This window comes from Ylistrum balloti, unplaced genomic scaffold (assembly GCF_031769215.1).
Source record: "Ylistrum balloti isolate Yb309-2 unplaced genomic scaffold, AGI_CSIRO_Ybal_v1 Utg370018, whole genome shotgun sequence".
Classification (NCBI taxonomy): Eukaryota; Metazoa; Mollusca; class Bivalvia; order Pectinida; family Pectinidae; genus Ylistrum; species Ylistrum balloti.
Genome location: NW_026782087.1, coordinates 784,968 through 808,630, shown reverse-complemented (window position 1 = coordinate 808,630; position 23,663 = coordinate 784,968). Strand labels below are relative to the sequence as shown.

The following is a 23,663-nucleotide window of genomic DNA, read 5'->3' as shown; positions in this document are numbered from 1 at the left end:
CATGCGCACCGACGGAACTATGGGTAATTTTTCTCGCCCACGTGATAATCAACCAATCGCAGTGCAGAATTTTCCTATGACAAGTTGTTGTTCAGCCGTGGTTGATAGTGGATCGCCGACGATGACGGTAGTACCTGAACTTGTTGATTGAAATATATCAAAAGCCAAAAAGATCCAATAGGATATCTTCTTGTGGGAAGTGTTCCGTAGACTTTGAGGGTCTTCCGTGAAAAATCAAGATGGTGAGTCTCCGTCATTTCTCTCTGCTTTGGTTTCGATCGTCAGTCAGTTTAGGCGCGTCAGTAATGGTTCTTATAACCACGAACATGTCTTGTTCGATTGATGTTATTCTGGTGTTTCTGTCAATACGTTATAAATGTAGGTAGTTTGGTTCTATGTACACTATGCGTTTATATGTAAACATAATTAACGGCTATCCGACGAAGTGTTAGGTTTTGTCTAACCACGTAACATCGCTGGCCTGTCAGCAGTTTTGTCTTGGTCGACATTATGGCAGCTGGGATGCACCGATGTAAACAACCTTGCAGATCCGCCGGTTGTCGTAGCCCAGTGACCTCCACAGCGAATCGAGTGCAGCAACTGCTAGCTGCACTGCGCCGTCTGACATTTATAAGTCTGAAACATGGAAGCGATAACATATTGGGTCATTTGATTTAATCCCAACTTGTTCACAATGTCATGAAGGCCAATCAGCTGTGTAGCCCTTATGGCAGCCATGTCATAAAGCCCCAAAAAAAAAGATATCGGTTGTGCTGGGGCTGCTACAAAAAAACTGTGTACTATTTCATCTTTATTTCCCCCCAATTTTCAGAAATACTCTTAAGAATTGTGTTATTCTGTAGTGAGTGTAGAGTAATATCTTTGTTTTATGTCATTTCCTTATAAGGCTAATTGGAACACATTACACAGTAGATACTGTCACCTGGAAATTTGTGAATCCGCTGAATAAAGGACTTAATAACAATAAAGTTGAATTGCTTATATATTTTCTTTTGGCATTGTGATGACTAATCTTCAGGAAGACAAAGAAAGCAAATATCAGACTACAAAACATGTCACTAGATTTGTTATAATAGTTTTTTTTTCAGCAGGGCAGAGCTTACTTAAAAATATATCAACATATTCTTAAACCGAACTTTGAGGTATTTGAATATTATTTTAAAAATTGTAATGGGTATATTCATGACTGGTCACAAGTTGATTTTAGTTAATATTTCTAATGTGGAATTGTTATTAAGAGTTAGAAGTTTGATTAATGCCTTGTAGATAAATTTCGGTTTTTCCTGATTCAAATGTTCATTAAGACTTCACATGGATATGTACCAGCCAAATTGACCATTCTTGTAATCTGTTACAACTTCCTTTTGAGAACAGAGAAAATAAGAAAGGATTGTGTCCACTAGTGTTAATGTGTTGAGTTCTGATTTAGACATAATGATCAACGACATCATTAGGAAATCCACAAAAGCATCCATTGAAGGAATTACACCCTGAGTGGATTTTCAAACGACCACAGGGAAAATTCACCAACAACAGCCTAAGAATTTCTGATGGTTGGGGTGTCTAGAAAGCTGCAGAGGATTTTCAGACAACACCAGAGTTAACCTTTGCTTAGCAACCTTTACCAACAACTATTCAATGATTTCCATCTTACAGAAATATGACATGGTCTTCGAGTATGTTGCAGTAGGGAGAAACTGTAACGTTACATAGATCTAAACAGACAAAAACATGGTCAGTAGTCCCAAGACCATTTCTTTTCTCTTATATTGACCGAGGCAACAAAGATGAAAACCTTATGAAGACTGTGTATAAATAGAGGGCATTAATTTTTGTAACTTCTGTGTCAATTTTATCAATATTCCACAATTACAAGCCATTGCTAATGATATTAATTTGGGATGTGTATACCAAGTTTTTAGAAAGACATTCATCTGATCTTTATAAAACTTCATTTACATTAAGCAACTATAACCCAAGTTGTGCCTTTCACTTTTGGCTTGCTTTCAGTCTTGATGTTTTTTCTGATGCTACGGAAACAATGTCAGAAACCTTAATTTACTGTTTACAAGATTACCAGACTTCAACATAACCATTCAGACATCTCCGTGAAACTTGTATCCTTTCCAGGCTAGTGTTGTAGTTATGCCTTTTGCTACTTGCAATGTTTCTATATTTGCAATTTTCTGTGTTGCCAGTGGAAAAGACAGAAATCAAATATGTAATTTTTCGAAGATTTTCCTGTCTTTATCTTGATAACCATTCATAAAAATCTTTTTAAGGAGATTTAGGACAAACTCCAAGTAAGCAGTGGACACCAATTTTGAGATGTTTATTTATTTTTAAGTGGTTAAGACATCCTCCAAACTCGAACAAAATATAAACTCTTCCACGGCCGACAAAAATCATATTGAAAAGTTGAAGAAAGGAACATGATCTTAATATTGTTATGAGTATTGCAGATTTTATCTTGGTAGCTAGGAGGTGTCAGTGTTAATTGATCAATTTGCAAGAGGTTCCTCAAAATTTATCGTTTTGCTGTTTCTGCTTTTTGTTGATTTTTTTTTTTCAATTGCAGATCAGCCAGCTTTTGGTGTTCAAAGACAAGATAACGTTTTAGCAGAGATCAATTGATATAATTAATTAATGCTCTTGATTTCAGGCAGGGGATGATCCCCCATTCCTTGTGGTAGGAACTGAAGTCAGTGCGAAATATCGAGGAGCCTTTTGCGAAGCAAAAGTAAAGAAGTTGGTGAAATGTGTGAAGTGTAAGGTAAGCTTACTTTAAAGATGAAATTATTTTCAGGACAGATTTATGTTCGTGTTCAAAACAGGAACAAATTTTTAAATTAGCAAGTTCAAAGTAATTGTTTAAGGTATGAGCTCTCAACCAATTCAATCTTTGGGAACTGACACAAACTGATGCTGAATTTTTTTTTGTATAGATATTTCTGAAGGAAACCCAGTCATCACTTGTTGTCACTGATGATGGCGTGAGAGGAATCCTGAAGGTAAATTTTGTTTTCTGCATTAAAATAATTATTTAATAATTAAATCATAACTGTTTTCTTCTGTTCATTGTTTATTATGCAAGGAATGTGCAGTATTTATGTTGATTTATTTTCAGAGATTCTTGTCCATTGTGGAATGAATTTTCAAAATTATTTTGCTGTAATTTTGTCTTAAATCTTCCTTTCTAATAACTCAATATTTTTATTATGATTATAAAGAAAATGAAAGTATAAGTAGAAAGATAATTTATATTTGAATTTTTTTTTTATATAGAATGGATCTACAGTAGAAGTTAAAAATCCGGAGACAGGCATGTTAACCGAAGGTGTCATCAGTAGACTTACAGACACCAGCATGTATACTGTTGGTATGTATTAGTAACAGACTTAATATTAAATATATTGATGGTTTCTTTTTGTATGATTCACTATTGATGTTTTTCCTTAATATCTTGAGTATTGCATTATCTTTTTGGCTGGTAATATTTGTCGAATATGGAAAGCACTTTGAAATTGGTAAATGTCTTTTCAATTTTTTATTCGATTTTGAATTTGCAGTGTTTGATGATGGTGATGAGAAAACACTGAGGAGGACTCAACTCTGTTTAAAAGGAGAAAAGCATTTCATTGAAAGTGAGGTAAGTCTTAAAAAAATAATGGTTTGTCCCTATACACAGGTTCTTTGAAATGATCATTTATTGATAACCATCTGCCCCCATTTTTTGGGACAGACTTAGATAGGTTCTAGTATAATATTACTATTTTCTTTTCAGAAAGAAACACATTTGCTTGCATTGCATAACTTCTATTTGTCAGCTTGTTGTATTTGAAAACCTTTGCTTATTTGTTACAGACTTTGGACAATCTGCCTCTGTCTCATCCAGAACACTTTGGAACTCCTGTGATGAACAGCAAAAAGGCGAAGCGTGGAGGAAGACATAGCATGGGGTAAGTTGAAAAATCAGCAGCATTAATTTAACATAACACAATTATCTCGGTAAAGGTGAGGGTTCCCCAGACTCATGATGGTTAAAAAAAGGCATATACAAGGATTAAGAAGCTGAGGGATAGGTCTAATGAGAGACTTTAGTGTCCATGATAGTGAAAAGAACACAAACAAGAGTGGAGCTGATAATGATGTTCATGGAAATTACACTGACTGTATATCACAAAATTACTACAGTACAATTGTCAGCATCAAAATATGAAAACACTTGTGTTTATGGGTTGGTCACCAGGTCTGCTTTGATAGATTAAAGGATCGTAAGAAGTTTCTAATTCCTTGCCAGAAATTCAACTGCTTATCATTTAAAGACATACATACAGGACTTGAAATTCTATGAGTACCCCATTGGGAACCACTATGAGGATCTGGAATTTCTTACTTTGAGCATGGGTTCACCTTGTTGAGCTGGTGTGTAAATGAAAAAAGATTTAATCTGACCTTCAATTTGATCTACATGAAACAAAAAAAAATTGTCCAGACTATGTCTCCAGTCATACACTGCTACCCACTTGAACTTCATAATTAGAGAATTAATTCACCTTGTCAATTTGATGTATCATTTATCAATTGTTGCTCATTCTGACCTACATTTTTAGTGTTGACCTACATTAAATAAAAATTTTGTCGGAGTTCCATCTTCAATACTTCTAGTTTGTGGAACTTTATACTTGGAATATGGGTTAACCTTGGTTATATGTTGCGTCATGTATCGTAACGCTCTATATTTTGACCATTGATTTACATGAGAAAAATTGGAAAGATTGTCAGAGCTTTATCTACTGTTACATATTGTCACTGGAACTTCAGACATGGGGTATGGACTCACCTTGGTGAGGCCATGTATTGATGGGGGCATTTTCTTGATCTGTCTATAGCAATACATAGGCAGTTAAAAATCAACACACACAAAGAATATTTTAGATAATTTTCTTTTGGTAACATTTGTATATGGTTTTTTTTATATTGATACACCAGAAATGATGAAGAAGAAGATACAAGCTCTGATGAAAGTATCCCTAAACGTGCTGTGTACAAGGGCAGGTTACAGAATCTGGTAGGGAAGGTGATGTTGACTGAGATGGGAGACAAGCGTAAACAACAGGTGCCTGTCTTAGTGGTTCTGCCAGATGCTCACACCACTGAACTACGCACCAAGGATCACCTGCTTATCAAATCATTCAAAGATGGCAAATTGTAAGTAGTTTTGATAACATTACGTACAGAAATTAGCAAATTTCAATTTGTCAAGTTATATGGTATTGGCTTTTAAAAAACATGGATATATTTAACAAACAATTAGTCACATGTTAAATTTAGTCATTTTCTTGCAGCTACTCAGTGGCTCGTAAAGACATGAAGGAGTTTTCCAAGGATACAGTGCAGAAAAATGAAGATAAATCTTTGAAAGCAGGTTAGTTTAATTTTTGAAAATCATGTTTTTCTGATTAAGGAAGATGTTATCTCGTGAAATTTGTTGTCAAACTTGGAAATAAAAAAAAACTTTTTAAAACACATTTATGATATGGATTGTAAATCAGTGTCATGCAAAGGCTTTATTGTAACAGAACATGTGAAGGTAGTAGATACATTTGGAATCCAATGGCACTGTCAAATGAATGTCTTATGACCAATGCTATCCATTCAATCAATACCAAATACCTATGTTTTCCTTCATACAATAGCTTTTGAGAAATGCATCGCCTATTATGACAACCAAGACCTGCCGACCTCTTGGGAGAGAGATGAGCTCCTGGGAACAGATGAAGAAGAAATAACAGATGATGAAGAGGTAATTCATTTGTTACATAATTTGATGTTTTAGTCTGAAAAGCATTTTTCTGACTTAATGAAATAAATTGAAGTTAATCATGAATTATTGATTTTTACTTGCTGAAAGTGACTGGTCTTTGTTATTTCAAGCTCAAAATCAGTACTGTTACACATATATTATGCAGCCATTCTTTCTTTCTTTTAAGTCCTCTGATGATGAGCCAAGTGAAGAGAAGGACAGATTTGTAGCTCAGCTGTACAAATTTATGGATGACAGAGGTAAGAATATCAACTTTCATATCCACTTGTTTTCCCCATATCTGGATTATTGATGGAGTCCCATCTTATGATTCAGTTCAGTTTCATATCCTTCAAATTTATTAAACTTAACTCAAATGTAAAAGTGTTGCAAGTCTATTTGTCTGCTGGCTTATTCTTTGAAGTAGGTAATTGAATAAACCTGAGATTGATACAAATCTTGTATAAGCTTGTGCATTTGAAACTACCACTATTTATAAGTTGAGACACATATTCTCCCATGTGTTAAATCTAAATACTGATAAAGTGTTACTAATGTGAAGAACTAATTGTGAATCAGTCAGATAGGATAGTTGTAACTCTGTCCTTCTCTGATTACATTAAAACAAAGGCTCTCATCAGTTCATAATTTCATAACTTAATGATTTGTTTAATATTTTCAACAGGTACCCCAATCAACAAGGGACCAACACTTGGAAATAAAGACCTGAATCTGTATAAGCTCTTTAAAGTAGTACAGAATATTGGTGGATATAACAAGGTATATCATCATCTCATCCAATAAGAATTTGCTGTAATGATTATTTAACTATATTACACGGTTTGTTCAAAATATTATCATGGTAAAATAGTATTGAATCAGATTTTTGTGGTAAGCGATCAATGTTATTATGTCAAGGGTGAATTTTATCACTTTTTTAACCTCTCATGTAGATGAAATAATGAATTTTACCATATGATTTAAGTAATGTCAATTAGGTTCAAATTCACATTATCAAAGTAAAAATTTCCAAGGAATGATAAGGAGTATTAAATACTTTTTCTGATAAAGGGGTGGGATATGTCTTTGTACTTTTTCTGATAAAGGGGTGGGATATGTCGTTGTGATTTTTCTGATAAAGGGGTGGGATATGTCTTTGTACTTTTTCTGATAAAGGGGTGGGATATGTCGTTGTGATTTTTCTGATAAAGGGGTGGGATATGTCTTTGTCATCGCCTGCTTATTTTACTTTTATCTTTCAATAGATATATTTGATGACCTCATAATTAGAGAAAAAAAAATGAAAAATAAGTTATCTAACAGAGAATTTTTTCCCTAGGTGACAAACCAACTGAAATGGCGAGGTGTTTATGCAAAGATGAGTCTACCCCCTTCAAACACAGCTTCACATCAAATCAAGAATGCATATAAGAAGTACCTTCATGCATTTGAAGATTTTTATCGTAAACTTGGTAGCTCTATGGGAACAATCAGCCGGCCTGGGAGGAGTAGAAGTCACTCTGGTAGGGGGATACATGTACCTTTCAAGAAGGAACCTGAAAAGAAAGGAAAAGATTTAGTAAAGAAGGACGAAGTCAAGGTAATGAATTTCGTGCACAAACATATATTTGAATTTTTTTCTTTTGATTTAAGAGTGGCATTTCTGTTTAGTGAAATATATGTTGACATAATGCTGTGGATTTGATGCCAGTACTAATATTCTTGAGTATAAAATGAGGAAGGTAGAGACATATTGAATGAAGACTAGTTATTATGGAAATGTCTGCTTTGGAAATAATGATAATTTGGATAACAGATTAATATGTGTGGTATATATGAATGTATTATTTTCAGGAGTCAGAAGAAAAGCCTGAGTCAGATACTGGGGAGATAGAGGGAAAAGAGGCTCAGGAGACAGTAGTTAAAAGGGAACGTTCACCTATGAAGCGAATCATGAGACACGAAGTAACACCAAAGGTAGATGAGAAAGCAAAGAAAGAAGAAGTAAAGGAAAAGAAGGTTGAGAAAGAGGAATCAACACCTGTAAAGAAAATAGTGAAAAAAGAAACTGTAAAAAAGGATCCCGATAGTGGTAAAAAGACCGCTAAGACAGTGAAAAAGGAAAAGGAAGAAGAAAAGAAAGCCAGGAAAGAGATGTTAGCAGATCAGCAGAAGGAAAAGGCAAACGAGGAAAAGGTGAAGGAGAAAGCTCCACAGGAAAAAAAGGTTTGTTTCTAATGTAGTGCATTTATTGCTTTACCAGAAAATGATGCAAAGAAGCCATGTTTTCATGTTTAAGCAAGTTTATTAATGTTGTTCTCTAAAATGTAAATCGGTATTTGTAATTCATACTGTTTTATTTTGATAGGTTGTACGGAGACGGTCTATGAGGAAAGATGAGAAAGAATCGGACTCGAAAGGCGATGAAGAAAGTTGTAAGGAAGAGGAGGTGAAGAAAGAGAAACCCGTTGAGAAAGAAACTAAAGTAAAAGCTAAGCTTGTCGTCAAAGAAGATAAGAAAGATAAAAAGGAAGATAAGAAAGAGGACAAGAGAGAAGTGAAAATAACAAGAAAAGAGTTAAAGAAAGTTGCCAAAGCAGAAGAGGAACAAATAGAAGTTGAGAAACCTAAGGTAGGGAAGAAAGATGGAAAGAAAGCTAAAGTAGAGGAAGATAAGTCTGAGGGAAGTGAGTCAGAGAAGCCAAAAGGTATGCAGAAGAAGGAAGTGCTGAAGAAAGAGGATCAGGATAATGAAGGAAGCTCTGGTGGATCTAAGAAAGAAATCAAGGAAGCCAGGATAGAGAAAATGCAGGTAGATGAGGATAAGGAAGAGGAGGGTGATGAGTCTGAATCAGAAAGGAAATGGTAAGTTCTGTTTTACAAACTTCCATGTTTTAAATAATAGAAAGGATCTTAAAGTGATATTGACATTTAGTTAGAACCCTTCCTGAAGATGTTATCACAAGATAATCTCAGTGTTGTAATCCTCAATTCAAAACAGTTCTGTACTTGCATATTGGTGAATGATCGTTGTCCATAACGTGCAATATTTACTTGAAAGTTCTCATGTCCTTAGTAACTTCTGATAAAAAATTGTGATACATTGTTCAGTTGCAAAAATCTTCCGTAATTCCAACCAGTAGTTGATCACAGACATCAGTTTCATGGGATTTTAAATGGTTGCCGTAGTTTGGTATCACGTCATTAGTTTGATGAAAGCTGTAGCTTTGGCAAATCATTATTAGAGGAAAGAAAATTGGTCTGGCAAATTGTCCATTTATAGTTCTTTAACAATTTGACAGATTTAGAATACTATCAGTTCATTTTAAAGGTTTGAGTCAACTTCTTAATAAGTAGTGGGATATCTTCTCTACCATGTCAGTATTTCCTTTTTAGGGCTGAAGATGTGGAAACCAAAACCGATATCAATGCTGAATTTCCCAACGGTACTAGGCTTCAGGTTCGCTACGGACGAGGCAGAAATCAAAAGGTTTATGATGCTAAGGTATGCTGTGAATTTTCCTCTTAAATATGGAATTAACAAACTTAGCGTGCTTAGAATTAATGTTTCATAAGTAAACAAATAGCTAAGGTGTGTCATAAATTGATATTATGATGCATGTATGTTTTTTTTTTTATTTATGAAAATTTCACTGATATCAGAATTTGTCCTATAACTATGTGCCTTATCAACATTTTCAATTTACTGATTTCCATTACATGTATCATGCTTGTTAAACTTACCTTGTCCTTTCTTGTGGTACCAAAAAATCTGATGGTGGGGGGGAAATACCTTGCTTATTTCATATTGATGTAGTGTTACTTTATTGTGTTGATGTTTTGTATCTCTGTTTTAGGTTGTAGAAGCAGGTCTGGACAGTTCGCAGGTGCAGTACTTGGTACATTATGCAGGATGGAACATGAGGTTTGTAACTCTCATTGGATGTTACAGTGTTCTGTCTAGACCAGTCAGATATATTTGAAGCTGATTTCCCTCTCTTTGCTAGGTGTTACTAATGCTTAGAAAGCTAATTGATGTTTCATTTAAGAGAAAACATTTGAATGGGAATTTATAAAATTTATGAAAACATTGCAGGAAAGGGAGAAAAAAAGTGTTTATGTTATGTCTACTATATCCTGTACAAATGTTAGAAAAACATTGCAAATACTGTATACTTCTAGTTAAAAATATCTGTCCCCGTACAATGTTTTCTGATGTCTGGACTAACCAGAAGATTGTGTAGGATGGAAGTATTGACAGAGAAGTTAAACAGCAAACTTTGCCTTTTCTATTAAAGGTATGACGAGTGGATCAAGCCTGAGCGCATTGTGAATGTCATCAACAGGCCCGACTCGGACAAGAAAATGAAGGACTGTTCACCAAAATCATCAAAGCAGCAGGTGTGTTGAAAATAACGAATACAATAACATACCCAAAACATTGCTTTCGTCTAGACTAACCTCTTGGCCACACAGTTTGTTCAAGTAAATGCCTTGACATGCTTTAAAAGTAGGTCTAAGGAGTAGAATTGATTTGAAATCAAGAATAAGATGAGAGACAGTGATGGTGATACTTAGTCTGGTATATAACGTTTCTGACTATATAGTTTTGACTTTGACCAAGTTTTTGAGAGATGGTTAGAAGTAACATTCAATAGGCCTGTTGACTTCACAGCAGCTACTATCGAACATCTTTGACACAAGAGGTTGAGAACATGAGTTTGAAATAATATACATTGACTGCAGATATTTCATTACTCCAATTTTTGTTTTGTAAAGGTGTTATAGGCGGTTTAGGTAAAAAACTACCTATTGCCATCATGGTTTTCCTGTCAACATCTGCTGTGCAAAAACTTTTACTTCAAAACACTTCTATTCCCCAAAGCTTCTATTTCAAACTAAATTTGGCTTCAAACATCAAAGGGGAAGGTCTATCGTGATATATATTAAGTTATGGCTAAGGGTCAAAGGGCAAGGGTAGTTGAGGGAAATAGGAGAATTAAGCTTTAAGATTATTCTGCTCTGATATGCATGGACAGATTTTAACCATAGTTGGCCAGAAACATCATTGTGAGGGAGCAATCAATACCTAAATATAGTTGTGTTGTTCATGTTTATTTTTTTTTTTTCATTTGATATTTTGTGAAGAAAAACAACATTGCATTTTGGTCAGATGACTGTCAAGGCCCATGGGCCTCTTGTTATTTCATTTGGAGAGTAATCGACAATAAATACTTCCTATCTTGAGAGTTTTAACAAGAAATATCTACTTTTAACCCATGGCAAGACTTGGAAATTCCATACTTATACCACATAGGTGGAGATATCATTGTGAAACAATTAGAGTAGATTCTTTATCATAATAAATAAATTGAGAAATGTGACTATGATGATCAGGAAGTCCATACAGCTATGTCATTTGACTCTGACCGGAGAAACAAACTAAGTCACACATATTCTATATTGACTGCTTACTTTTTTTCCTTGCGCTAATCTGCGGTATTTTGATTTTGACATCTACAGCAATAATCAGTTTTGTTTCTAATATTTCAAAATGCATTGCTGTAGCAGTGGTCGTTGATGATTTGTTTATTTTCATTATAATAATTTTAGATGCAGATTATCAATAAAAAGAGAGGCCGGCCTGGTTCAACCCTATCACAGCCTAGCCCACCAAAGCCCACCATCATCGTGGAATCGCGTCCTGGACCTGTGAAACCCAGGTCACCAGCATCGAGCACAAAACCAAAGTCCAGACCCACCAGATCCAACAGTGTAGAATTTAAAGTCATAGATGGATTACCACGTAAGTGTATTACTCTATATTACTATTACTGCAGTTTGGAAAAAGAACAACGTTGTTTGATATGCAAACTGAAATTATAAGCAATCACAGATCAAGAGGTTGTGCAGAAGCATTTAAAACTTGTTGAATGTAAACCTTCAACCTTGTAAAGCAGTGAAAATCTTAATTACACTTGGAATGACTACATCTTTGTTGCATATTGGTTTCAAACCACTTTTTTAACCTTTACCTTCAATATTTTTAGCTAAGTGGAGGCGGACAAGGAGAAACTCCGGTGTTACAGAATCTGATGTCAATTCTCAAGGTTAGTTGGGAGATGTAAATGTTACATATATAGGAACAATAGGAGTTTTATGAAGTATTGAAATATTTTAATTTGGGAACAAAGATGTGTTTATTTTTATGAAAGTATTAGTGTATCTTACTGAAGTGGTTATCATATGTTAGAGTAACAATTTAAAGAGTGATACATTATTATTACAACATATTCTGTCCAGACACATCAGCAATAACATCACAAATCTTAGGTGATGAAAATAACAAGGGTGTTTGCTGAAGTTTGAATGACGGCCATTCTAGATCAGTAGGGGAACACATGATTTCTCTTACTTTTTTGCTGAAAGCTGAAATGTGATGCTTTGAGAATGGATGGGATCATAGTAAAAATGTTCAGAATTTCCTCAGCACTTTTTCAAAATTCCATAAAATAGACTACACTTTTTTTTTATTAAATGTCAAAGCTTGTAGGTATACAAATAACTTTATGTGTGTCCAATCGTTTATTAACCTTGTAACACAACTTAAGTAGCAGTGCGCTATTGTAATCCATTCTCAGGTAGCACTCTTTGTTGAAATGTGTGAAATTCTGTCGTAGGGCAAAAATGTCTGTACAGGATATAAAGCTAAGTGTTATGTTCAAATCATGATGGTGTCAATTACTGTGTTGCCGCTAACAATATGCGTGAAAAAACTTTGATTCATAGAGGGGTATATTAGTGGTAAGATACAGGAATAAAATCAGGACCAGGCAAAAAATATGATACATTGAGAAATTTGAATCATCAAAGTTCAATTTGTAGAAGTTTGAATGTAATAGAATCTGGAAAATTTAGACTATTAGAAATAAATGGTAACATCGAAAAGAGCTATTGATATAGAATCAGTAATATTGAGACTTCCAGCATTATCTGGTGATAACAACAAATTCTCTTGTCATTGTGCAGGTTCAGATTCAGAGGACTTTGATCCATCTGACCTGGATGCAGATGAAAAGGAGGATATGTCTGCAAGTTCACCAGAAATGGAAGAATTAGAGAAAGACACAAGTATGGACTCGTTTGATGAGGATGAAGACAAGGGAAAGGAAAGGGAGGTCGATGTATCCTTAGATATGCCAAAGCTGGAAAAGAAGGAAGATGAACCAGAACTTTCAAATCTAAAAGAAATCAAAGATGTCTCTGCAGAACCAAAATCAAAATCCCAAGTCATAAAGACATCTAATAATGTAGAGGTTACAGTTGATGATGATACCACTGTAACAGCAGAGGTCGATAAGCAGGAGGGGGAAAAACCAGAAAACGACCCCCTGGAATCTGCTCCTCTGTTAGAGGCAGTGGAGGATCTTCCTGTGCAAGCAGCAGCAGAACCAGAAGGCCAGGATACTTCCTCACTTGAAGTAAATTCGTCAAAAAAGGATGTGTTTAAATGGGACATAGACGAGGATGAGGGAGACGGAGCTACAACAAAAGAAGCTGCAGCTGATGCTGCAGATTCCTTACAAGAGCCTGAAAATACCTCGTCGGACATTGTGTCAGAAAATGTGGAAAATGATGAGGATATGCCACCTGTGATTGCACCTGTTTTAGAGAAACAGGTGGACCAGAAGGAAGTTTTGAATGTTGACATTGACAAACCAGCTCCAGAAATTCGACCTGAAGTTATCACAGAGAAGCAACAAGAAAAAGTAGAGAAAGTAGCTCCTGTTAGTGACGTTTTCGATAAATTTGAATTTCGGGATGATGAGGAAGAAATAACTTTACCTGACCTAAGAGCAGAAGCAGAGAAAGAATTGAAGGAAAAACTGAAGCAAGAAGCTGTGGAGATGGAAAAGAGAATAGTGAAAGGTAAGAAGAAGGAGATAAAGGAAAAGAAAGAATGTAAAGAAAAGGAAAAGAAGGAAGTAAAAAAAGGAAAGATGACCATGGCAGAAAGAAAAATGGTTATATTACCTGAAGGAACACCAGAGGTTGAATATGAACCTCCACAGAAAAAAATGAAAGAAGAAAAACCGCCAGTGGAGAAGATTCCCGAGGCATCTACTGAGACAGCCATGTCAACATTAGACAAAGTGATCAGCAGTGTATGTGATAAAGCCAGGGAGTTTGTGATGGAGGAGACAGAGGGGGAAAAGAAAAAAGTTAAGAAAAAAGTAAAGAAAAAAGAAGCAGAAACAGTTACTCCAGAGGTTAAAAAAGAGACGACACGGAAGGAATCTGGTAAAGGTCTGAAGGTAGTAAAAAGTGAGAAAATTCCTAATAAAGGCAAAGGTAAAAAGAATAGAGAAGGTGGCGAAGGAGAAACGGAACAAATAATGGACAGTTCAGGTGGAACTTCAGTCAAAACCGACAGTAAAAATGAGTGTTCAATGTCTCCATCAAATTCATCACATGATGTGGGCAGTGATAAAACTAAAGCTGTGATAAATCCTTCTTTAGACAGTAACCTACAGATGCTTTCGGGCGTGGAACTTTTGTCAGGTATAGCTTTAATGAATGCAAGCGAGGTGATCAGTGGTAGAATGGACTTTGGGGATCCTTCAAAGGAAGCGAGTAATAGCTCTGCTGTGAATACTGTGTTAGACAACACCCCACCTACCACACCTGAGCATGATGACTCAGATGGTGCTCAGTGTGCTACTCGGGATCATTCCTCATCACAAGAGTCTCAAAATAAATCTGAAATTGACAATGGTGCTGAAAATGACCGGCAATCAGTAGGGGGGGAATCCCCTCATGGTAACGCTAGTCCATCGTCAAACGATGGCAGTGTTGGTAGTGGTAATGTGGCTTGCTCTGAGAGCAGCAATTTAGATGTGCCAGTATCCTCAAATCTCGGAAAACGGAGAAAAGAATCTGAAGAGCCTACGCCAACAAAGAAGAAGAGGAAAGGAAAATCAAAAACAACATCTGAACGCAAAACATCAAAACCTACAGGTATGGTGTACTACGTTTGTAATTAGGAGGGTAGAAAAGTCATTACTAGATGTAATTGAGACGTTGATCACCATTCCTTTCTGTGGTCTTTGCCTGTTAAGTTGACCCATAATGAAATAATATCTATTTGCCTATATATGCATGTATATGACTTATGCACTTGTGTATATATACTAAACCAGAATTATGTAAGAAAAAAAAATCATCTTTGTGGAAATGTATTAATTATACATGAGGACATCCTAAATAATTTTAAAGCATATTGGAAGCAAGCCTTCTTTCAATATTTCAACAAAGTAAAATTTGTTCTGTTGTTGCCAATTGCGATGTACTTCTTAAATTAGAATGCACTTTTGGTCTGGTTCCTATAAAATAGCTTTATGATATAATTTTTGTATTCTATACAAAGCTGCATAACAAAATGAAGGTACAGAAAAAACAAGCTTTCAAAAGTGGTCTCCAGTTTACTGTCTTGAGGAATACATTGTTGATATTTCTTTCCAAGTGGCCATTTGGAGTTTCAACTTTTTAAAGTTTGATTTTTTTTTTGAGAACTACCTAAAATGTGTTAAGCATTAATCCTGCAGTACATCACAAAATTGAGAATAATAAGAATTCCATGATGACTGTCAGTGGCAATTTTGGATTTGGATAACTGATTGATTCATCATAGAGAAAAATCCAGCTTAGACACTAAGATCCCACCTACGGAGTCTCTTGTTTCCTAAGTCCCGCTCTTAGTCCATTCACTACATCACCACAACCTCATGTATGGTTTCTCCAGTAGGTAGTGACAGTGATGAGGGTAACGAGGGAGGATGCAATCAAGACTCTGCTTCATCAAACAGCAAATCAACATCACATTTATCCGGTTCAGGTCATTCACCACGTCCATCCCGATACAATCTTAATCTTGGTAAGTTTTCATCTACATGTTTCAGTATATAACTGATGCCTTTATCCATTGTTAAAGTTCACATTACTGGCAAAGTTTGACTGAGTTGTTTTCTGTAACCCATGGCAATTAAAAAATGATAGGGCTGATTGTGTTGATGGCTATAACCTATGGTGGTTGAAAATTAAAGGGCAGATTAGGTTTTGTTGATGTAAACATCATTAATAACTAATTACAGTGGTAGATAACATTTTATATAAAGTTCACCATCCACCAAATTCACATTTCTGTAATAATTGATAAGTTTCTGGTATCAAGATAAAAAATTTTGTTTATGATTTCAGAGGAGGGAAAATACCTGGAGGGTGAGAAAAGGATAGCATTCTTGATGGAGAAAATTCAGGAAATACGCAAAGTGTATATGAACTTGAAAGCTGAAGTGGCCTGTATAGACAGGCGAAGGAAGCGAGCACGACGAAAAGAAAGTATGTCTGTGAGAAGGAGAATAGCAAACTTGGATACATAGAAGGCATTTAATTACACAGAATTTGCAGACTTTTGTCTGTAATGTGAGATTTTATTGTATAGATTTTACAGTTGTAACCAAAGAAACATTTTTATACGCCCGTCGGAAGACGGACGTATTATGGTATGGCGCTTTCCGTCGGTCATAAACTTCTATTTGTCTGGAGATCTCCTACATTTTTCAGCCGATCTATATGAAACTTGGTAGGCTTAATCACCATGATAGGAAATTGTGTTTTCCTGAACGGGATTTTGATTTGACTATTTGAATAAGAGTTATGCCCCTTTGCTCTTTTGGATATTCACGGGCGTATTTTGTTCCGCTTTGTGGTACTCTTGTTAGATATTGTTGAAATGAAAGTTTTGCTGGGATGTGACAGTTTATGAATTGTGAGTTCTATAAATTATTCCCAGTTTGTTTTTTTTTATGTCCCATGAATAAGTAGAATGTACAATAGGTGTATTTCATAAACATTATGATAACGTGTAGTTGTTCTTTACTTTGCAGATGTTCAGCACTCATCCACAGCAGCTGAAACCGAATATTGTCGGTGACAGGGCCAGTATCAAGAGGTTTTGTAATCATCTTCACTCATCACCATCTTCAAACCATGCTTTTGTTCATAATGATACATGATTGCCATCCTACGGCATGCTGCAGAGTACTGTGTACTGATGTGTCATTAGTTACAGTGCTATTCCATGGTATGCATGTGGACGGTACAACTGGGATAAATATCATTAACTATTTATATACATTATTACTACTGAACATTTTTCTTGTACATGGTTGGTGCATTTTACGATGTGTACAATTTACAGATGTTTGTAAATTATAGGTAGCCTCTTATCTCTTTTTCCACAAATGTTCTATTTTCAAGTACATTGGAAAGAGATGTTTCAGTAAGCAAGCATATATTTTGTTGAATGGTCATTTGTAAGGATAAATTAACCAATATGTTTTAATTCAGATGATGTATTTTAACTGTGGTTAACTTTATTTGTTATTTTAACACTTTGCCCCATTTTAAGTACAGTTTGACACTTCCCCAGCCTGATGCCTGTCCCCCTTTACAATCTCGGTGTAAGATTTGTGAAAGCTTTACTGCTTTAGTTGAACAAAAAGAATTGCAAATTATTCTTTTTTTAAAAATGGAAAATTAATAGAAATATGATTCAATTTTAAGATATGAATTATGGCTTCAGAAAAGTCCAAAAGAAAGTTTGAATAAATTGTGGGGATATGTTAACTTTGAGAATTGTGATGAAACCAAGGTCGTTATTTGCAATGCACTTGTGGATAAAGTTGTGAGGTACTTTTTTGTGCTGTTTTAAATGAAATATATAAATTGATTCCTTAGCAGAATCTGCAGGAAGCGATCAATATTTTACCTGGTTAACTACTTCAGCTTTAGGTATGAACTTGTCGACCATACATTTTAAGAGGTAACAGCGGTGCATATGTTGGCATGGCTGAATAATTTTGTCAATATTTTCTGGGTTTACCAGTTACTGACATTACAGAGGTAGTCATTTGGAAACATCCACAAGAAACCCTCTGAACTCCGCTTTATTTGTAGGAAGTTCTACATTCTAAGATTGAGCTAAAAAGCAATTCTTGTTAACCTAGTTGGTAGGAGTTGTCTATTTTTTTCTCAGGGGACATTTTGATTCATCTTTTCACCACCAATACAGAACAATTTCATGGGGCAAAGAGTTAAGATATATATACAGACCACATACCAAAGATATTGTAGGTGGTTTCATCAACTGCCTGATCACAATGGTTGGTAGGAGGGAAGATGCGTTGTACTTAAAAGTAGTCACTAGAGAATCAGAAGGCAAGGCAGCAGTATTCGGCTGTGATTTTCTTATGAATACATGAATTGTTGACATTTTGAACAAATATCTTTTAAGCATTAAGTAAAACTGGAGTCCACTGTGCAATGTATAGCAACCTACTGACTGTACAGGGTGTTTTTGCTATTACTGTATATGGCAATACAGTACTAAAGTACATCATAAATGTTTTGCAATGAAGGATTTCGCAGAACATGTGTGAAAATTTTTATATTTATTTATTTATTTGTTACTTGACAAATATAAAATTTTTACAGAATTTTTGTTTTTGACTGTTTTTGTTGTATTAGTTTTTGAGCACCAGAAAAAGCATGACCTGTCATACCCCTTAAAAGGATTTGTGACCTTTAATATCATAGGGAACAAAAGTGATATTTTTTATGCAAATTATGCAGGAGATATTTCACCCTGATTTGATATAATGTCCAAAGATCAATTTTGCATAAATCAACAATGAAATATTCAATCAACAACGTACGGGTATGGCCGACTCCCAATTTTATACACAGTATGTGGGTATGTATCAGAAAAATGATCAGTTAGAAAAATCAAATGGTATGAAAGATGGAACATGGAGCATATGGATTTTTTTTTTTGTTTTTTTTTAAGTACAGCATAATTTTTTCTCTACAAGAAAAATAGTTTTGTATAAAATCACAATGTTTTCGTGTGAGTTTTTTAAAACAGGAATCACTTAAATTAGGAAATTTTGGTAGTAAACAGAGTTTTGCTACAGGTAGGACATAAACATCATAATAACCCTGAACTATTGTATCTACTTCAATGTCTCTGTAGTTGGTGTAAGATTATTGTGAAGCCAACCACATGTCTCCAAAACATACAAATGATTAACCAAATCAATTTCTGTGTATTTGGATTATCGTTAAAAAAACCAGTAGTTTAAAGTAATACTGAACTGAGATAGTACTCCACTAACTTCTGTCTGAAAAGCAAGTTTCAAATATTGAAGATTGGCCTTTATGTTTGTCAAGAACAGATTTGGGATAAATCATTCTCTAGGTAAACCTAATCTTGCATGTAAAACTATAACAACAGTAGTACATCACTGAGAGGAAGAAGAGAACGAATCTGAAATTGAGTCTTCCAAATACTAGAATTACTGATGTTATCTGTGGTAACTAGTATAAAAGATATCTCTCTTTTTTATATAATCTGACAAAGCACTGAGGACTTACATTAAAGTGCTATTCAAATATGAAGAGGGTTTTGTATATTACCCTATTAACTGTAATTGCTGGAATACCAGTCATAATCTCTTGTATGTGTCAATTTTATTGATGAGTACAATGTATACGATGGCATTCTTTAACGTAATGAAATGAGCAATAATATTATATTTGTGATATCAACATGTTATTCTGAAGCTTGTGATACTGTTGAAATCTTTCCAAAGATTTAGATAAATTACAATGTTTTCTTGATATCCCGGTTAGTGTATGTGGGGGATGAATTGTGTGATAATAGAAAAGGTCAATATTTTTTTAAGTTAAGTGTATTTGAAACCATATAGAAAATACCTTAAGTAGATGTTTTTATTTTTCTCTTTGTGATGTTTTTTTTTAGAAAAGGTAGAATTCTGTCAAATCAGTTTTCTTAGAGGCCAAAAATGAATTGACCTTTGCAATGGTAAGAATTCATTGGTCCAATCAGAATGTTTGTGCTGTGCCAACATACTGAAGTTCGTCATCAAGCAATATGTATTGTCAAAATCTCAAATAGGTAAATACTAGATTCAGTAACTTATCATGCAGTTCTCTATCACCAGGTAATCCTTATACCCAGTACTTGCAGTTTTTTAAACTTGTATATGTTCTTGACTTCTTAAGGTGTAATGGTTGCCAATATAAGGTTATCTACCAGAAATCCGAACCAAAGCATGCTGTGATGCTTACAAAATCTGAGATTCATTCTGTAGATCTGATAGTTATGGGTTACACATTCCCGAAGGTCATGTATTGGTTGAATCAATAATGCACAGTTAATTAATCATTATGAATGTGTAGTCTTCTGTATGGTTTAGGAAAGGATCTGGATATTTCTGGCAGGTTGAAATAAATTTTTGCTATCACAGCAGATGATCGAGGGGTTATCAGGAAAATTAAATTTTCCAATTACTTGTTAGATAATTTCAGTTAATAAAACTCTGATATCGCAGCAAGAAATCCCTGATAACACTGGATAGACCATGCTGGGTTTTATATGAGGAGTAAATTGATACAGATGTGAAGTGTATGTGATTAGCCTGTTACTGGTAACAGATAACTGTGCTTTACTCTATTATATCTAGCATTACAGTGCTATTTTCTGTGAATATTTTCCACAAATGCCATACCCACGAGATTTTGATCTCATATCATCAGTTTTCTCCCTTTAAGTGATGTGTTTTCCCCGTCATTTTGTGTCGCTACATATAAATGTGAATTTGTGAATAGAAATTCGTCAAATATTTTCAACATATACATAGCAAATAAAATGAAAGTTTTTGTCAGTACTGTATTTCTGGTTTTTAAATTTTGCATCTGATTCTTTACATCTGATGATGGTGACCTGTTTAAAGCCAAAATTGTTGACCTCTCCTCTTTCTCTTTGAATATGTACAAATAAGTTTAAATCTCCTGAACACCATAACACAAGATTTTTGAAGCAGTTCCAACAATGAAAATTGTGCAAAATTGATCAGATTAAGATTTCATAAAAACATGCAAAGAGGAAAAACAGTTATATCTCTTTATGATGGTGTCTTTCAGTATAAAACATGCTACAATCCATGGAAGTGGTAAGAGATATATTGCAAAGCATGATCCTATCTAACTACAACCAAAATTATGAGAAAATTGTCAAAGAATTGATCATCAACTCGAGTCAGAGGTAAAATCTAGGTCCAAACTTTTGTTTACCAGAATGATTCTTGGTTACTTACGTAGTTTGTTTGGAGGTATACCACTCCTACAGTCTCTTAACTATGCAGCTGAAAAAAGTAAGACATTTTATATTTCTGGCAGAGCTCGACTAAAAACCAAGAGGCAGAAATCATTACTATATTTCTAAGTGACGTTAAATGTTAACATGATCATTTGCAAAAGTTTTCAAGGAAACAAAACCTTGCTTGCCAAGATTTTGCAACAGAAAATGAAATTCATTCTCATGACAAAATGAATATTTTCATAGATTTGACAGTAATTTAGAGATATACCATGAAACTCTGGCCATTCACATGGTATATCTTCATCAGAATGTTCCTGTTTTGATGATCTCTCAAATTCATCTTTTATAGTCAAAACCTGTGTCTAAGAAAACGTTTTCTTGTGCATTGTATGCAACTCAAAAATAATATATTCCAACTTTATGGCAGCATTAGGGATTGCTTTCATTACATTAATTTACCACAATATTTAGGAACATTTTCTTTTATCTGCTTGCCACAAGGATGATGCTTGAATACTAAAAAGAAAATTAAGCCTTACAACATCAGTGCTGTTATACACACTTCAAAAAATTTAATGATATGTTATTTAATCACAAAAGATGGAACTCTATTTTAAAATCTAGATTGCTGATATTGATACATCTATGCATGTTAAAATCATATTTCTTGGCTTTGTGACCTTCGAAGTGACAGATAATGCTGTTAGCTTCTGACATAAATTTTAATTACCTACCAAAAGCCTAATCAGTCTTCACAGTAAAAAAAAATGATTGTATTGAAATTAGTTCGTTGTAAAGCTGTATTTGTAAAGACTTGTAAAATCAGGTGCGATACTGTAATCGTCCAAATCACCAGATAACCAACTTGGTGTTGAAGCAAGCTGTAAGATTGTACAAAAGACACACAAGTGATTTACACTTTTTCATAATTCAGAGTAAGTACAGTATACCCTATCGATGAATAAAACTGCATCATACAACTGTTTCGTACTTCTAGACAATTTCTGATTTTATACCACGCTTCTTAGAAGTCGATGTTTGGATATTTCAATTTTGTATTTGTATGAATGTTACCAATGCATACTTAGTATGTAAAGGATCGTTTACATAACCAAATCCTGAAGGCAGTGTTAATAAGTTATAGATGTACTTCTAATAAACCAGGTTTTGGACAACAGCAGGCCTTTTAGGATTGCATAGTGATTCTTATGTTCATGTCAAGCATCATATATAATTTATTTGACTCATTAAACATTTAAATACTAAGACATTTGTTTGTTTTATATTCAAGGTATAATCAACCTTGTTTAACTTTACCAATGACACATCAGAAAGGGCCCTGCTCTCTCTGACTATTATATTGGTCACACTTTTATCAATGTCACTTAAACACCTTTAGAATTTATTCAACAACCCTACTGCTTATCTGCTTCATTGCAGTGAATCATTTCAAATACTGAATATTGAATTATTTTTGGGGAAAAATGTATGTATTTGGCCTTTGAGGTCAAGGTCACGGATGGAGCATTGACTTGGTTTGTGGGTGACAGTGGTATAAAGCAACTTTCATTAAGATATCTTTTGAAATTTATAGTCCAGACAAGAAAAAAGGAAAGAATTACACTTATTTGATCTTTGATCACAGGGTCACATTGACCCAACAGCAGATGTATGCATACTGCAAGTTTAATCTTCGACAACTTACAGGTAATGCTGCCAACAAGAATCTATCGGAACCATATTAACTGGTACAAATATAATATCTATCACTTCATTTGAAGAAGAGATATAATAAACACAATTTACTAGGAGTGCGGATGCCACTGTTAAAGAACGGCCATATATAACATAGTTAACAGTATAAACTCTTTTTATTTCTATTTTACCTTCGAAACATTTCAAACAATTATTGCCAGTCTGCATGTTACTGTAATGTCAGAAAGTTCGACCTTCTGGAAGGCTCATATATGATGTATTTATGACAGAATAAAACAGATTCTACTTTAAATAACAGTGATCTTAGCCTTTGGAACTTTTTACACTGCGTTTTCTGATAGCATGACATCTGAATTTTTTTTTTTGGGAGGGCTCCTGTCAATTTCTTGTTGCCTTGGTGAAAAAGTTATTTTGAATTAATTTTCACAGTCAAGATACAAAAATGTGTTGAGCACAGTTGTTAAATAATAATCTTCTAGAATGATTGTGTATATATGAACATTCACCTTCTGAAAACTCTCCAGGGTACTAAGAATATTGATACAAGAATTCCACAGAAGTGGATGTGTCGCCTGCCCAGCAAGGTTTCTGGAGACGAGCCGTATGGAAAAATAGACATTGTATTCATTCCATTTATATAACTTGTTTTGCTCCAAATACGCAGGAACAGGGACAGTCCAGCTGAAAAGCAATCCCAAGCAAGTACCTTTGGTAAGGTCGTTGTATGAAAACAAATTTGTTATTTATAGTAACACAGTCCTTTACCTTTGACCTTCAAAACTTGAAAGCAATACCAAGAAAGCACTTTTGAAGTTTGAGGAAGATAGTGCAGACTACTAAAGTTATTGCAAAAAACGCAATATCCTATTGATAATA

At 34.6% G+C, this 23,663-nt stretch overlaps 1 protein-coding gene across 1 annotated transcript; it reads left to right on the top strand.

Moving 5' to 3' along the window:
- Positions 1–188: 188 nt before the first annotated feature.
- Positions 189–22,337, top strand: LOC132548545 (AT-rich interactive domain-containing protein 4B-like). The gene is made up of 23 exons (XM_060212406.1): positions 189–242; positions 2,684–2,794; positions 2,967–3,032; positions 3,307–3,400; positions 3,591–3,670; positions 3,886–3,980; positions 5,014–5,232; positions 5,370–5,449; positions 5,721–5,827; positions 6,015–6,087; positions 6,513–6,607; positions 7,167–7,427; positions 7,682–8,053; positions 8,196–8,692; positions 9,224–9,332; positions 9,685–9,752; positions 10,126–10,228; positions 11,441–11,633; positions 11,878–11,937; positions 12,857–14,845; positions 15,633–15,761; positions 16,085–16,225; positions 16,774–22,337. Exons 1-23 carry the CDS (start codon positions 240–242, stop codon positions 16,818–16,820), a joined length of 4,992 nt encoding a protein of 1,663 aa, XP_060068389.1. The 5' UTR covers positions 189–239; the 3' UTR covers positions 16,821–22,337.
- The last annotated feature ends 1,326 nt before the right edge of the window (positions 22,338–23,663 follow it).